Below are 14,461 nucleotides of genomic sequence, written 5' to 3' on the forward strand. Positions count from 1 at the left end.
CCAACTAAATCAGTCAGTGTGTATAGTGATAATGGATCTGGAGATGACTTACTATCTTACATAGTATCTAATGGAAATGGTATTTATTTATTATTCACAAAGTCATTCTGTGTTAATTCTTTTCTTTAGGTTGGTACATTAAGGTTTTGTGGCACAACAGAATTTGCCAGCGGGCAATGGGCTGGTGTAGAACTGGATGAACCAGAAGGAAAGAATGACGGAAGTGTTGGAAAAGTCCAGTACTTCAAGTGTGCACCAAGATGTGGTATAACTTTATTTTCTAGATGTTTTAGAGATACTTTGAAACCTTAATTAAAAAAAAAGAAAAACATTGGTTTGATTAGATGAGGCATCTTTGGGTCGAAAAATACAAATTATTTGTCCCAGATTTTTCTATTTTGTAAATTCCTTTAATTGGTCCTAACTTTATCAGTTCTAAGTGTTGCAAAAGAAGTCACTTCTGATTACTTCCTTGAAACTGCAATGTAGTATCTTTCCAGTTTTGCCATCTTCATTGGTTATTTGCTTTTCTCACAGCCATATTGTAATTGTTTCGTTTCTATTTGACATTTTCTCTCATAGCTTACCTGGCTTTCCACTTTGAAAGAGATTTGTTTGAGCATTCATACAGTTATGCCCTTCTTAAAATTTCTCTCCAGCATAACCCTCAAAGGAATGTGATGTAGTCTCTTTTCTTTGTTTGTCAAATTGAGGTGTGTGTGTGTTGTAAATTTGCTTGGCATTTCATTTCCACCTGTGGGATGATGCAGGAGTTTGTGCTGAGGGATGATCTGTCTCAGTTTCCAGATCAGCCACAAGCATTCTGTGTGATGCTGGGCAGAGCACTGAGGCACAGGATAGAGCAAATGATTTTCCCATCTATAAAATAGGAATAGTACTTCCCTACCTCACCAGGTGTGAGTATAACAATCCATTAATGATTGAGGCACTGAGGTACTATGTTAAACAGAGTAATCTAAGAGAGAATAGCTAGATTTTTTTTTTTTGCACTACTGCTTCTCTTGTTTTACATATTGCATACAGAAAGAGATGCATGTCTTTTTTTTTAATTCTCTAGGTATCTTTGCACCTCTTTCTAAAATAAGTAAGGCTTCAGATCACAAGAAGAATTTTGTCAGAAGTCCTTCCACACGATCTACTTTGGTCAAGTCCAAGAAAATCGATGTAACGCATATAACTTCAAAAGTGAATACTGGTAAATAATTTTTTTTATAAAGCTAGTATCTCCAAAAATCAGACAGTAATTTTGCATATCTTTATGTTAAAATCCTAGCTTGTAGTTAATTCATCCTCTTGGGATAAGAAAGTAGTATGGCATTTATTAATTATGCCTTCTCATTAACTGAAGTTGTTGGTGCTGAGAGGTGTTGAGCATCTGTCACTCGCATTGAAGTAGTTTAAACTGCAGGTGCTTATTGCTCAGGATCAGGCCCTATGGCTCAATCACAGTAAAAATTAATGTTCTACCATTTGGTATGTCATTGTACTATAGCACTGGTGTGTTATGCCTTTTTACAGTCCCCTGCAGCATTATGTAACATTGATTGCTGGAAGGTAAGATATGGGACTAGTTATACCGTTGCCCAATTCTGGTAAGACAATTGTTATGTCTTTTTCTAGGGCTGAGCCAGGGGAAGCTGTAAAGTGACTAAAGGTTCTGTTCTCAGTTAATGGTCACTTTGGTGGTATAATATACTAAGGGGATCTAACATTACATATTGACATACTGTTTGGGAAAGGCTTACCATAGCACACGCTCTGAAGCTTTTAAAGCTGTTTCTGATTGGAGATGATCTCTGTAAATGTCTAAAATTGCTTTGCTTTAATTATGTGGATTTTATTTGACTTGACCAGCAGGCTGTCAAACTGTCGAGGAAAACACATTTATATGCTAGTGTATATACAGCTGTATATAAGTATTAAAATATTGTAAAAAGTATTAACACAATTTCTTCAATAAAAACCCTTCTGGCAAAAATAATTAGAAGCTATTTTAATAACTACATTATGTGTCAAGGCAATGAATTCGTTCACCTGAGAAACGAAGAACACATCTGGAGGGGAGAGATATTCTTGTGTTTAAGTCCATGGGTGGGGGCTTAGGAGATCTGGGTTTAATTCCTGGCTCTGCCACAGACTTCCTGTGTGACCTTAGTTTAGGCAAATAACTTACTCTCTCTGTGCTTCAGGTCCCCATCTGTAAAGTCAAGATAATATTCCTTTTCCTCCACCCTTTGCCTTTCTTGTCAATTTAGCTTCTAAGCTCTTGGGGCAGGGACTCTCTTATGTGTTTGTACAGTGCCTAGCATATACAAATGGGCCCTGATCTTGATTAAATGATGTAAAAATAATGCTATTAAATGGATTGTTCTATAATTTAATATTATATTAATAATATAATTCTATAATCAGTCCTGCCCAGTTGGACCCTTAATAGTAAAGCAGCATGACTTTACAGGTGGAGGGGTATAAATATATTCCTACAAAATTATTAAAATCCTCTAAAACATTCCTTTTTTAACTGTAAAATATGCAGCATATACAGACAACATGATGGGATGGTGGAATAAATTTTTTTGGCAGTGATTTGGGATGACCTACAAAAGTCATTTGACTCTTGCTGTCATGTCCATGTGGTAGACTTGCTGCTCTGTGACCATTAAAAATAATTGAACAGCCAGAATTTTCTACACACTGACATATTTCAGAAAGTTTGAAGTTCTCTGTCTGACCTTTGCTAGAAATGGGGCATTTGTATAGTATAAGTTGCATGGTTATGACTTGATCTGAAAAAGGATATGTTCCACGGAGCTCATCTGTTTTTGAAATGCCTTGTCCTAATCATATCAACTTAGACAATTAACTTAACATCCAGGCAGTTTAACATGATGTGGAAAAACTGACACCTTGCATAAAATGCTACACTTCAGTAAAATAATTACATTTGTTAGCTTAGGCCACCCACTTTACAGTTTTGCTATCTCTTTCTATAAAACAGTCTTCACTTTGGCTGTTTGGTCCACTCATAGTATTGTGAGCTATAAGACAGTTGTTTGTTAAGATTGAGCTCTGATTTATTTTCAAAAGATCTTGACTAAAATGGAAAAGGATTGTTTTCCTCTGAGGCGATGCATTCGTGACAGCAGTTTGTGATTAATCTGTTTTTTGACACAGCTGTGCCTAGCCGTCTATATAAATCCAAAAATTTGACATTTGCTTTAAGACAAAATCAGAGTAAGTTACACCTGGTGCACCGCTAGGGCTTACATGTGTAAGCAGTATGTAGTGAGCTGCCATTGTAAGATATTCTTATGCCAAAGGGCCATTTATCTTAATGTGCCTGGTGGAGTCACTTGGTAGGGTGGGAGGATAAAGTTGCAAATACAGAGCTTTCTTCTGAAACATTTCCTTACATTACTGGAGTAAATTTCTTCATTGCCTTAACCACCAATAAATTATTTGCGTTATAGGCTGTGCAAAATAATTAGTACATCTTCTATAAATATTGTAGATAGACTGCAGAGTTCTGTCAAACCTTACCTTTAATATTGTATATAGATATTTTAATGCTTTTTTTTTATTTGTACTTTTTGATATTTATATTTGTGATAAAAATATTTCCTCTTTAAATAGTCCATTAGATTTCATTAGTAATGGTCACATTAGTCCTGGTACTTATTGTGATCATCAAGGATTTTCTGTTCTAAAACGTATCTCCAGCCATGAACAATGTTCTCACGTGTCTGACTTTTAACGCTGAAATATAAAACACCTTAAAATAGAATACAGTAATAAATAATACCAAAATAATATATCATCTGGGCTAAGCCAATAAATATAATTAAATAAAAAGTCCACTTTGCCCTCATCACTAGTACCAGCAAAATTGTTCGGAAGGTTCTGTTCTCTTTGCCTAGCCTAGTGGCAGACAACCACTTATGAATACAAAATAGCTTGTCCATGAAGCATGTATTTAAGCAGCAATATTAGTTCATACATATGTTATTACATTGTTGCTATGTAGTGTAATAGGCTCTTTAATTAGATTAATATTGGCATATTCAATCCGTTTTCATAGGCTTGAAAACAAAAGTTATGAGGTTGAAACTCAGATTTGTATAAATACGTGCATACATTGAAATTATAGATTTAACAGTTGGTACTCTTATTCCAATAGTAAAAGCAAAAAAGTTTGGTTTTGAGTGTGTTTAAGGAAATCAGATGTTTGTGATTTTAAAGGATTTTTTTGTTCACTTGTGTTAACTCAGATTGCTTCAATATAAACATTTGGCAAGCAATTTGTTTATAATATCGCTTGATTGCTTTGGAGCGTTTTTTAAGTGTCAGTGGTTTAACATGATTGGTAAATTATTTTACAACTAGAAGTTTTATATAAAAATACTGTGGTTTTGTAGTACTTATATTTGAAGAATCCAACGCATTTTACGAGTACTAAATAAGCATCCTGGGCAGACCTTGGCCCCATTTCACAGATTGGTGAAGAGAGGGACGGGAGAGAGCACAGAGAAGTTGCGGCTTGCCAGTGGTCACAGAGGAAACTAGTATCAGTCAGGATTAGGACATTTTGCCAGTACTGTACCGTGTTCTGAATACTAGATATCATACCCTTCTGTAAAGATTACTAGTGTCTATAGTATGTATGTAGATTGAAATGATGGACTTGGAGGTATCATGGTTGGTTCAGGGGTCTACAAACCCAGTACTGTATCTGTTTGCATATGTGGTTTTTTTTGTAAAATTATTTATAGGTAATTGGCAGGGTATTTGTTGACCCTATTTGTTTTTTTGTCTTTTTTTGTCTCCTAGGCTTAGCTACATTAAAAAAAGATAGTAGTGCTGAATCCACCTTTTTGGCTACTGAAGAAGGAATGAAAATTATGCCTGGTAAAGAAGGTAACTAAATTCCCCTTGTTGATTCATTTTGAGCCAATTCTGGGAAGGGCAAAGGAAGTATCACGTCTCTTCCCTTCCCCTACCCCTCTTTATAGTTACTCAGATATGCTGCAAAAGCAGTGCTAATGTATACCTGCATTCTAGTTCCAAGCAGCCCTGTACACCAGTCCGCTAGGAGCAGGATTAATCTGAGTGGGACCAATGTGATGCCATTGTGAAAAAGGCTAATGCAGTCCAAGGATGAGTCAAGCGAGGTATTCCCAGTAGAGTTAGGGAAGAGTTATTACCATTATACAAGGCCCTGGTGAGACCTCATCTGGAATAGTGAGTGCAGTTCTGATCTCCCATGTTCAAGAAAGATGAATTCAAACTGGAACAGGTGCAGAGAAGGACTAGTAGGGTCATCAGTGGAATGGAGAACCTACCTTACGAGAAGAGACAAGGAGGTTGGCTTGTTAGGCGTAACAAAACAAAGGCTGAAGGGAGATATGATTCCTCTCTGTAAGTACACCAAGGGGATAACACTAGCAAGGGGAGGAGTTGTTTCAAGTAGAGGGCTGATACTGACACAAGAACAAATGGACATAAACTGGCAATCAGTAAGCTTAGGCTTAAAATTAAACAAAGGTTTCTAACCAGCAGAGGAGTGAAGTTCTGGAACAGTCTTTCAAAGGGAGTACTGGGGGCAAAAAAACTAACGTTTTTGGAGGCTGAGCTTGATAAGTTTGCTTACAATGGCATATGGCCCATTGTGACTGCTAGTAGCAAATATCTCCAGTTGCTTGAGATTGGACACTAGATGGGGAGTGTTCTGAGTTACTGCAGAGAATTCTCTCCCAGGTGTCTGGCTGTTGGCTCTTGCGCATATGCTTGGGATCTAATCGCCATATTGAGGGTTGGGAAGGATTTGAGTCGTCCCCGCCCCCCGGTCAGATTGTCAGAGACCTTGGGTTGGTTGGTTCATTTTTTTTTTTTTGGTCTACCTCTGCAGTGTGGTGTCTGGGTCATTTGCTTGTTTGAACTAGAGTGAACGGTGGATTCTCTATAACTTGAACTCTTCAGATCAAGATTTGAGGCCTTCAGTAACTCAGTCAGAGGCTGTGGGCCTATTACTGGGGTGTGTGGGTGAGGCTGTGGCCTGTGATGTACATGAGGTCAGGCTAGATCATGATTAAGGCTGTGTGTCTGTCACGGAAGTCACGGATTCCGTGGGCCAGCTGCACTGGCCGCTGCTGGGGCAGTCTCGGGCCACTACCCCCCATGCCCCAGCAGCAGCAGTAGTTTGGGTGTGGGAGGGGGCTCAGCGTGGCAGGCACCACCCCCGCAGCTCCCACTGGCTGTTGTTCTCGGCCAATGGGAGCTGCAGAGTTGGACCTCGTGGCAGGAGCAGCGCACAGAGCCTCCCTGGCTTTCCCTCCCTCAAGGAGCTGCAGGGACATGCCGGCTGCTTCTGGGGAGCCATGCGGAGCTGAGTAGGGAGCCTGCCAGCCCCGCCAACCCTCACCCCCAGCACCAGCAGGAGTCCTGGGCTGCGCAGTGCCCCGTGGCCCCCTGGCTCAAATTTTAGTTAGGGGTATACAGTACAAGTCATGGACAGGTCACGGGCCATGAATTTTTGTTTACTGCCTGTGACCTGTCCATGACTTTTACTAAAAATAGCCATGACTAAACCGTAGCTTTAATCATGATGGTCCCTTCAGGTCTTAGTCTGAGTGATATGGTCCACTGCCAGGGCAGCATGGCATGGCAGATGCATGTATAACTCTGGAGCCCAGCCCCCTATGCCTGAGGTTCTGTCTAAGAAAACCACATCATGTTGCAGATCATCTGTAGAACAACCTTTCTGTTGGTTTTGGTGGATCTTTTTCCCCTGTGTTCCTGCTGCTGGTTGCATGTATTCCAGTGGGAACTGTGTTCAACAAGTATCAGAATTTTGACCCTTTTATTACTTGTACGTTTGAGTGTTGAGTAACAAATTATAATGGTGTAACAGTATTTTTAGATTTGTCTTCTGTAATGTAATCATTTCAAAACCATGTTAAGTCTGTAAAAATATTATTTTTTCTTTTAAAATTGGAATCCAGTCTCTAATGATCTGTAGGTTTATAATTGGCTAGTGACTTCTGATGCTTCAGTTTTTGGGTGCTCAACCTGACAACGCAAAGGGGTCTGATTATCAGAGGGTGGATGCTCAGCACTTTATAAAAATCCAGCCCCCATCTAAGGTTTCACAACACGTATTCTATTACTATTTGCCTTTGAAGATTTTGAGTATATGCAATTATTTAAAACAAAACAGAAACCTACCCTTCATCTGACTGAGTATATTTTTTCTTGAGAAAAAAACACCCTTTTTTTTTTCCTCCCAAACGTTTCAGTTCATGAACAGTTACTAGTTTGAGACAGGGTTTCAAGATGTAGGAGCCTAACTTTAGGCATCCGTATTCCTAATGAGGCACCTAAATAATTGGCTTAATTTTCAAAAAGTGCTGAAAACCCAGCCACTTCTGACTTCAGTGGGAGGTGCTTGGTGCTCAGCACTTTCGAAAATTGGGCTACCTAATTGGGTGCCTAAATACGGACTTTAGGCATCCACCTTTTAAAATCTTGAGCTTTGAATGTTACCTTTGCACACTCAGAACCACTATTTTTATACTTTTTTAGGACTTACTATTTTTAGTTCATATTGAGACCGCCAGTATCTTAACTTCGGAGCCTTTGGTTTCTTGTATGCTTTCCTTAGGTACCCCATTCTTTAATCTGTGCTCTGGCTCTCAACAGTTGCACTTCATATTTTTTGACACCCCCCCTTCCCCAAGATAGAGAATTTAATTATATGAATACTGAATGTGTCCTAGCTCCAACCATGCATAGATCTCAAACACTGAATGAATAGAGCCTCACAACATTCCTGTGAGTCAGATAAGCAGTATTATCTCTAACTTCATAGATAGGAAAACTGAGGCACAAAGAGGGTAAAATTTTTCTTCACATTCAGTTGGTACATCTATACTTCGAGCTGGTGGGATCATTTCCAGCTTGAGGAGACATACCCATGCTAGCTCTGATCAAGCTAACATATTAAAAATAGTGTGTACCCTCAGTGTCAGGAGCTGCCCCGTGTATGATCAGAGCTAGCATGGGTATGCCTCCATGAGCTGGGAATTATATCTCCAGCTTGAGGTGTAGACATACCTGGTGTTTCTTTTGGGCAGAAAAGAAGAGCTGAAAAAGAGAGAGAGAGCTAAAAGAAAAAGTTAAAACCAGATAAATCTTATTAAATCTGTTCACAAATGGGGATAAAAGTGATTTATCTCCCATTCTTATTTTATTTTAAGGATTTGAATATTAATACAGTATATAATGCATACATTAGGCGCTAGTTCACACACCATTACTCACCCACAAAAATGTCACTTTCCCTACTTCTCATCTGTTTAATAAACTGGATACTGAGTGTGAGGTGATGAGGGCTTATGTTACTAATCCTTCATTCGTTTAACAAATGTACACTAGAACATTTACCAGCACATCAAGAAGTATTATAAAGATCTAAAAATAATCTACCGATGTGAAAATAAATGGCTAAAGTTCATGCTGTGAAGTATCAACTTTGCCTTTTAATTAGTTGCTCCCTTGCTTGCTTTGTAAATTAATGAGGTTCTTCTGTATCATGCATGCTCGTTTGCTCTAGTTGACTTGTCCTTTCCTGCATACCATCTCTGGATAATTATTTGCATTACCTCTGTCAGCTTTCCTTGGATCCAGCAGTTCTTCCTCTTCTACTACCTCTTTAGAGAGCAAACAGAATCATCCCAAGAAATGGAACTCAACTAACAGCAATAAAAAGGCAGTGCCTAAAGTAGCTCCTACCTCAACTAAAAGCAGTGCGGGTACTGTATCTGTTGTATTATTAAAGAACACCTTCACAGGCTGGGAGTAGGGATGGCAGGTCAGTTAACTGTTTGGTCAAATATTCGTATAAATGTATTTGCTTTTACTTTGTCACTATTTGGGGTGATAACTTAAAGGAGGCACTTGTCAGATAGTTAGTCCTTAAATTTAAGTTTTGTATTTTTGTAACATTTTACTATTAGAAAATTTGCAGAAGAAGGTGCTGTTCTTAGTTTCACTTACAGATGAACTGCACTTCAGACTATTACTGCAACTTCTAACAACTAAAAAGAAAAGGAGGACTTGTGGCACCTTAGAGACTAACCAATTTATTAGAGCATAAGCTTTCGTGAGCTACAGCTCACTTCCTCAGATGCATATCGTGGAAACTGCAGCAGGCTTTATATATACACAGAGAATATGAAACAATACCTATTCCCACCCCACTGTCCTGCTGGTAATAGCTTATCTAAAGTGATTTCCAGCACAAATCCAGGTTTTCTCACCCTCCACCCCCCCACACAAATTCACTCTCCTGCTGGTGATAGCCCATCCAAAGTGACAACTCTTTACACAATGTGCATGACAATCAAGCTGGGCTATTTCCTGCATAAATCCAGGTTCTCACATCCCCCCACCCCCATACACACACAAACTCACTCTCCTGCTGGTAATAGCTCATCCAAACTGACCACTCTTCAAGTTAAAATCCAAGTTAAACCAGAACATCTGGGGGGGGGGGGGTAGGAAAAAACAAGAGGAAACAGGCTACCTTGCATAATGACTTAGCCACTCCAAGTCTCTATTTAAGCCTAAATTAATAGTATCCAATTTGCAAATGAATTCCAATTCAGCAGTTTCTCGCTGGAGTCTGGATTTGAAGTTTTTTTGTTTTAAGATAGCGACCTTCATGTCTGTGATCGCATGACCAGAGAGATTGAAGTGTTCTCCGACTGGTTTATGAATGTTACAATTCTTGACATCTGATTTGTGTCCATTTATTCTTTTACGTAGAGACTGTCCAGTTTGACCAATGTACATGGCAGAGGGGCATTGCTGGCACATGATGATTGCTTTATCCTTGCAACAAAGCCCGTTGCCAATTGTGCCCACATATCTATTCAGGGGACACCATCACAGGGCCTAATAACATCAGCCACACTATCAGAGGCTCGTTCACCTGCACATCCACCAATGTGATATATGCCATCATGTGCCAGCAATGCCCCTCTGCCATGTACATTGGTCAAACTGGACAGTCTCTACGTAAAAGAATAAATGGACACAAATCAGATGTCAAGAATTGTAACATTCATAAACCAGTCGGAGAACACTTCAATCTCTCTGGTCATGCGATCACAGACATGAAGGTCGCTATCTTAAAACAAAAAAACTTCAAATCCAGACTCCAGCGAGAAACTGCTGAATTGGAATTCATTTGCAAATTGGATACTATTAATTTAGGCTTAAATAGAGACTTGGAGTGGCTAAGTCATTATGCAAGGTAGCCTGTTTCCTCTTGTTTTTTCCTACCCCCCCCCCCCAGATGTTCTGGTTTAACTTGGATTTTAACTTGAAGAGTGGTCAGTTTGGATGAGCTATTACCAGCAGGAGAGTGAGTTTGTGTGTGTATGGGGGTGGGGGGATGTGAGAACCTGGATTTATGCAGGAAATAGCCCAGCTTGATTGTCATGCACATTGTGTAAAGAGTTGTCACTTTGGATGGGCTATCACCAGCAGGAGAGTGAATTTGTGTGGGGGGGTGGAGGGTGAGAAAACCTGGATTTGTGCTGGAAATCACTTTAGATAAGCTATTACCAGCAGGACAGTGGGGTGGGAATAGGTATTGTTTCATATTCTCTGTGTATATATAAAGCCTGCTGCAGTTTCCACGATATGCATCTGAGGAAGTGAGCTGTAGCTCACGAAAGCTTATGCTCTAATAAATTGGTTAGTCTCTAAGGTGCCACAAGTCCTCCTTTTCTTTTTGCGAATACAGACTAACACGGCTGCTACTCTGAAATCTAACAACTAAGTAAACCTTAAATCCAGCATTTTTTAATTAGACTGAATACCCACTGAAGCAAAGGAATGTTTTCTCTAAGCAGCGTGTGTGGAACAGGACCTTTTGTTAAGAGCATATATGAATATTTGACCGGTCGGTTGGCTGACTCCCTGCTGAGCCATCATGATGTACGCCTCTTTTCATTTCAAAACTGCTGTTCTGCTTATTTCAGTTTTTCCCCTTCATTAAACAGGACTGAATAATGCTTCTCCGTCTACAAGAAAAAACCCTTTTGATGAAGGAGAAATTCAGCTTGGAGACAAAGTGTTAGTGGTAGGGCAGAGAACTGGCACTGTTAGATTCTATGGGACAACAAAGTTTGCACCAGGTATTTTATCTGTTCTTAAACTACATTGTAGAATCAGCGAAATGTCCTAGGAACAATATAAATGTTTGGAGCTTAATATTTAAAATAGAAATCCAGCAATGTAAGTGTTTTATCTCAATTTCACTTCATTATAATGGAATATTTGACTTTGACATGGAGCTGCCTAGCGAAATGGAGAAGATGGTACTTTAAATTGTGACTGTCACTTGACATTGCAGTCTTTAGTATTCTTACTATACTTTCTGACATTCATTTTCTTAAGGCTGCACACCTTTTTTCCCCCTGGGCTTTTATATGCCGCTGTTTTTGACCACATTGATGTCTTGCGTTACTGACGCTCTGCTAGAACATTTAGTGCTCTTCCCTTTTTAGATGTGTCATGGTGGTATATTGAGTTTTTGTTTGAATTCAGTTACTTGTCAGGACCGTTTTTTGTATTTTTATGCCCAATGAGGAGTTACCGATAACTAGAGAACTTAGGTGCTGGAAATTCCCCCCAGTATTATATAGTTAGGTGTTTTCAGATGGAGGTGGGTTGTTCTGAAGCCATAGGAACTATAACTTTTGAAAATGTATCCTTTCCAGCCAGGTTATTCTTACGCTTTCCTGTCATTTTTGAGCTCTTTCATAATCCAAACCTCTGCCTAGAACATAGCCATAAGATTGATGCAAAGAAGGTTCAATTACGCAATGTCTGCACTTAGGGTAACTGGTATATTTGTACCTCCCCTAGTTTAAATGGAGGCCCTCTTGCTTGAGATTTAAAGTGGCAATACTCTGTCTTGACACTTGGTGATATCAATATTTTTAAAAAATTGCTTAAGATAAAATGTCAGAATGAACCATCAGCAGGCACAAGCCACATTCATCATCTCAAGAAATATGTTAGGGTAAGCAATCCCCATTTAAGATGTCATTATTCTTTAACTTGACAGACTAATATAGATTCGATAGAACTTAATGGAAAAGCCAAAAGAGTCTGTTAACCTCAAATGATTATGTTCCTGTATTTAACTTGTATTGGGTGAATGGATTTCCTGACTAGCTGAGTGGTCACCATGTAAGGTGTGTTTTTTTTTTTTTTTTTTTTTAAAGAAAACATCACCATTGCAACTCTTCGCCTTTGAAACAGCCATATTTAAAATGGCAAAAAGTAGGCAACGATACAGAACGCTGCTTTCTGAGCAATTGGCAAAAACTTGATTTTTCTCTCCCTGTTTATTTTTGGTGGCAATGCAGATCTTTTTCAAATAGTTTTGTGTCACCTGCCTTTGGTGGACAGGAAAGAAGGAACTTTTGACATACTGATCCCTTGTGAATCATAGGTCACTGTTCTTATTTCTTCAGCTGATAATTAGTATTGCTCTTAAACCTATAGCACCAAATTACTTGTATTTAATTTTGAGTCTTTTGGGGCTGGACAGCATAAGGATTGCTAATAGGATACAGAATTTCTCACCTTTACATAATTAGCTGACACTTTTCACAGGTCGGTAGTGATCAAACTTATTACCATCTGATGGCTGTTCAGTAGCCTGTGTGAAATGAATTGCTGGCCAGTCCTAGTTCCTTATACACTTGTATTTGCATCACAAAATCTGCCTTGCAATTGGTAATAATTACTTCTGATTTTAGAGAGGGAAAAGGACTGAATGAGCATTGAGTGACATTCGAATCTTAGTAGTGGTCATTTGAGCTCAGGATTAAGGCATAAGTGCAGAGGAATGGCCAGTACAGCTTTGTCAATCTGCTGCTTTCAGCAGCCTTAAATTCACTTAAATAAGATGCAAAGCTTTTTTTCTTTTCTGTTTGTATCTAAATAGGCCATTTTTCTTAAAATAGGTTTAAAAGTTTTGAGTAATCAACAGTATTTCTAGGGCTATTTTTAATATAGCACTCGTATCTCAGTGTATTTTAATATAATTTAGTTAACTGTTCTTATTTTTCTTCTGTATTTTGGTGGTGGCATACATTTTGATTTGACTTAATGAGATCACTTCTGGGTAAGGAAAAACCTGTCCTGGGTTTGGTTAAATACACAGATGGTTATGTATAAATTAGTCATATGCGCAACAACTTGAGCATCTGTTAACTATTCCAAGTACAAAATTTTAATGTTACCCCGGGTAAAAGTAATATTGAAATTCCAAATCCCAACTGTAGGCTTTTGGTGTGGCATTGAACTGAACAAACCTCAGGGCAAGAATGATGGTTCAGTTGGAGGGGTCCAGTACTTCAGTTGTCTCCCCAGATATGGCATATTTGCCCCACCAACCAGAGTGCAGAGGTGAGTAATGATATCGTTTTATGTCTGTCACAAAACGTTTTCTCACTTCCTCTCCAACGGGAAACAAAATTCTGAACGAACCAAAGAGGAAAAACAATTATTCCTGCTGCTGGGGAGGTAGTAGATCCCCTTGGCTCTGAGACTAGCTTATTGAAAGAGCACTAGTATGTCACATCACCAGTGCTACATAAACAGGAAGCATACCCAGGTGGCTGTTCCAGCAACCTCACAAATTTAAAAACATTTCATTCCATCCCATTGCCTCTGTATCTAAGTGATTAAATTTAAGGACATAACTAATTAAGTAGGTGCTTTTGAAAGTTCTCATTTTTAGGGCCAAATCCTGATACTGTGAGCAGAATTCAAATACAAGGATTCTGCCTGTGGATGCTACATAGCTTCCTGGTGGGTATAGATCTCTCAAACTGCAAACAGGAGCCAGAACACCCACACAGTTGGATCGCAGCCACTACCATTGGGCTTGGGGGAAGGAATACCAGAGATAAACCTGTGCTCTCTAGCCATGTGTGCTTGTGACCAGTGGATGAGCACAATGCCTGTGTCTAGTTACCACGACTGACATACCCATTCTCTTCTCCACTTCCCCTTTTTCTTCTCTTCCAGTCTTCTAGTATGGCAGACCATCACAGTGCGATGCCACACAGCATAACAAGATGATATACAGTTTCCCCCTTTCTACTGTTGAGTTATAGCACGCAGAGGAATCAGCTCTCTATCTGTAGCCTTTAGATATATGTGTGTGTGTGTGTGTATATATATATATATATATAGCATTTCTGTTGCTGCATATGCTCTCAGGCAAACTTTCATCCTGCACCTCAGTAAGACTTAAGATGTCTCCTCTGAGTTTTCTTGATCTTGAGCATACTGTACCTATTTCTGTATCCTTAGATACACACGTACAATTTTATAATACTAGCTGTCTGTTGAC

The 14,461-nt window shown here is 39.1% G+C and overlaps 1 protein-coding gene across 2 annotated transcripts in view; it reads left to right on the top strand.

The window, feature by feature from the left end:
* CLIP4 (CAP-Gly domain containing linker protein family member 4) overlaps positions 1-14,461 on the top strand; it is a 58,320-nt gene that overhangs the window by 38,632 nt on the left and 5,227 nt on the right. Inside the window, exons 9-14 of one of the 2 annotated variants that reach the window (XM_084624861.1) lie at positions 130-265; positions 1,079-1,216; positions 4,849-4,935; positions 8,688-8,828; positions 11,088-11,222; positions 13,386-13,509. In XM_084624861.1, coding sequence (XP_084480987.1) covers positions 130-265; positions 1,079-1,216; positions 4,849-4,935; positions 8,688-8,828; positions 11,088-11,222; positions 13,386-13,509 — 761 coding nt within the window. The remainder of the gene's footprint in view (positions 1-129; positions 266-1,078; positions 1,217-4,848; positions 4,936-8,687; positions 8,829-11,087; positions 11,223-13,385; positions 13,510-14,461) is intronic. The other variant, XM_084624862.1, reaches the window with a different exon arrangement.

This window comes from Lepidochelys olivacea (genome assembly GCF_965140295.1).
Source record: "Lepidochelys olivacea isolate rLepOli2 genome assembly, chromosome: 3".
Classification (NCBI taxonomy): Eukaryota; Metazoa; Chordata; order Testudines; family Cheloniidae; genus Lepidochelys; species Lepidochelys olivacea.